The following is a 2,784-nucleotide window of genomic DNA, read 5'->3' as shown; positions in this document are numbered from 1 at the left end:
GCCCCGCGGCGCCCGCCGCCGCAACAGCGTTCGCGCCGCGCCTGCCGTCGCTGCATGCGCTCTCTGCGGGCTGGGGCTTCACCCAGGGTTCCACGGCGGCGCTGCTGGGCGCCAGCCCGTTCTTGACGCGCCTGGAGTTGGGGCTTGGGGCGGAGTGCGGGGACGGGCTGCTGATGGGGCTGGCGGAGGCGTGCCCCGACATGCAGGAGCTGACTTTGCGGCTGGCAGCCGTTGGGACCCCAGGTCAGCCGGCGCCCACCCCCCCCCCTGTGTGTGTGTGTATATGTGTGTGAGTGTGTGCGACACCCGACCCCATGCACGCCGCGACGTGCCCGTGCGCCGCGGCGACGCTCGGCGCCGCCGGCGGGCGGCAGGCCGGCCGGCCGCCGCGCGTCGGCGCTGCCCTGGCCCCAGCCTGCGGCTCGCTGCGGCGCTCTTCCTGCTTGTCTCACGCCGCGCCGCGTGCCCAGGATATATATTCATTGTGCTCCGACCACATGACTGCACGACCACACTTTTGCTTCCCCTGTGCGTAACCTCGGACGCGCGACGCGCGCCCCTTGGACCACCAGGCGTCTCCGCGGTGCTGGCGGCCTGCCGCAAGCTGCGGATTCTCCGGCTGCAGCAATGCGCCGGCCCCCTTGACGGCGGCACGCTGCTGGCGGCCGCGGAGCGGCAGCCGCGCAGGTGAGATCTTGAGCGGGGCTGCGGGCGCAAAGGCACCTGCAGGGGATTCGCGCAGGAATGCTAATCGTGCGCCGAGGACCGAGTCTGATGTCTGTCGATCAAAGTGTCCCTTGGCGCGATGCGGTCGGCGGAGGCCCGGCTGAACAACCATGCATGCAGGATGAAAATAGGTTGTGGGGTTTTACCCCCTAGCCTGTGCGGCCCATGGCATGCGATGCAGTCAATCAGCGATCCACGTGTTGACCGCCGCAGGTGGCGCCTGGAGGAGCTGCAGCTGGTCGGGGGCGGCCCTGTGCAGCTGCTCGACCGTCAGCTGCTGCGGCTGCTGCAGGCGCCGGCGCCGGCGCCAGAGGGCCGGGGCGCGGGGGAGGGCCGGGCCGGGGCCGACGCCGGCCACGGCGCCTGCAGCAGCAGTGGGGACTGCGGCGGGGACGGTGGCAGTGCAGGGGGTTCAGCCCAACCTCCGGTTGCGACACCGCTGCCACCGCCGCCGCCGCCTTTTTTGCTGCACACGCTGGCGCTTGTTAATGTCAGGGGCCTCTCAGACGCGCTTCTGCTGCGCCTGGCGGCAGCTGCCCCGCAGCTGCCGCTGCAGCACCTACGCCTGGAAGACTGCTTCGTCGGTCAGCGACCCCTTGGCGGCGGCGGTGGTGGTGGCGGCGGCGGCGCCGGCGGCGCGGCCCCCAATGCCCCGCACGCGCCGTGGCGCCCCTCCTTCTCGCAGCCCGCGCTGCTGCGCCTCCTCACGCGCTGCCCGGCCCTGGCCTCGCTCCGCCTGCGCCACGCGGCGGCGCCGCTCGACGCCGGTTTTGTGGCCGAGGCGGCGGGCGCGTGCCCGCTGCTGCAGCACGTGCTGCTCGATCAATGCGACCTGGCGGATGGCGGCTTCCGGCTGGCGCCGGACGCCTACTCGCCGTTTGCCGCCGTCCAGGCGCGCCGGGGTTCCGGGATTTCGCGGGACGCGTTTTGCTTGTGTATTTAGCCAGGCGGGGGGGGGCTGTGGTGGTGCTGTACGGAATCGGGCGCCGATGTTTGGCCGCGTGGTCAGCGCGGCAGGCCGCCAGCAGGGATGAGAAGGGTTTGAGGACCATGGTCAGGCGTTCAAGTCCGGGCACCCACGCTTGAGACCCCCCGCCCACCGCGACACGCTCTCATTCCTTCCCGTCCTTGGTGCTCACGGTCGCTCAGGGCCCTCGTTCGGACTGCCGCCGCCGTGAGGCCCTGCGGCCATGGCTGCAAGCCAACCTTGATCCCCTTGTCCTTGCACGCACGCGCGCACGCACACACACACACACACACACACACACACACACACACACACACACACACAACAGGCACAATAACCACATACACACACACACACATGCACGCACGCACATTTTCTTCCATACCACTCACCCCACCTACACGGCCGCCCCTATTCCTTTGATCCCCCTCAGGTGATCAAGTGCGACGTGGTGGGCACAGACCTTCTCCTGCACCACGAGCATCAGCACCAGACTGGGGGCCATCAACACAACCACCTGGGAGGGGGGCCTGGCGGCTGCTGCGAAGAGGGCGCACAGAGGGACGTGGCCGGGCGCGAGGGCGGCGCCGGGGCGGCCGCAGAGGGGGGCGGGGGCAGGGGCGCGGCGGCGCGGCGGGCGGTGGGGCGGACGCTGCTGACGCACTTTATCCAGGAGGGGCGGACGGCCTCCAAACGGCTGTAACGCGTTGCTAGTGTGTCAGATGCCACACTGGGGCCCGGGCGGAGGCGAGGGCGGCCTCGCCAAGAGCTTGTCAACAATGACAGCGGCTTGCAGCTGATGTGGAGTTGGCTGGGCAGCGGATGGGGAAGAGATGCAGCAGGTCGCAATGCGAATCTGAACTGGTCTTCGTATAAGAGCTGCTTTCATACTAATTACCACATCAACGTGCATTAGGCAGCACCCGGCGATGATCTGCCGCTCGCCTTTTTGCGAGATGCAGGTCCCAAGAGCTTGTCAGAAGCTGGCGCAATACCAATTAGCAAATTCACATACTTGTCTATGGTATAGGCGGTCGGAGCGCGAAGTCGTATGCTTGGCAGCCTCTGGAGGTGCGCCCGCACTTTCCGAC

General features: G+C 68.7%; 1 protein-coding gene across 1 annotated transcript in view; it reads left to right on the top strand.

Annotated features, from left to right (window-relative positions):
* The window catches only part of MNEG_14507 (hypothetical protein), a gene marked incomplete at both ends in the record, with an annotated part of 2,197 nt that extends 585 nt beyond the window's left edge, over nt 1-1,612 (top strand). The window contains 3 exons of the mRNA XM_014037021.1: nt 28-243; nt 573-687; nt 940-1,612. Of these exons, the coding sequence (XP_013892475.1) occupies nt 28-243; nt 573-687; nt 940-1,612 (1,004 nt within the window). The remainder of the gene's footprint in view (nt 1-27; nt 244-572; nt 688-939) is intronic.
* Between the last annotated feature and the right edge of the window lie 1,172 nt (nt 1,613-2,784).

Source organism: Monoraphidium neglectum (genome assembly GCF_000611645.1).
Source record: "Monoraphidium neglectum strain SAG 48.87 unplaced genomic scaffold scaffold04542, whole genome shotgun sequence".
Taxonomy (NCBI): domain Eukaryota; kingdom Viridiplantae; phylum Chlorophyta; class Chlorophyceae; order Sphaeropleales; family Selenastraceae; genus Monoraphidium; species Monoraphidium neglectum.
The sequence above is the reverse complement of the archived record's forward strand: the minus strand, read 5'-3'. Positions and strand labels throughout refer to the sequence as shown.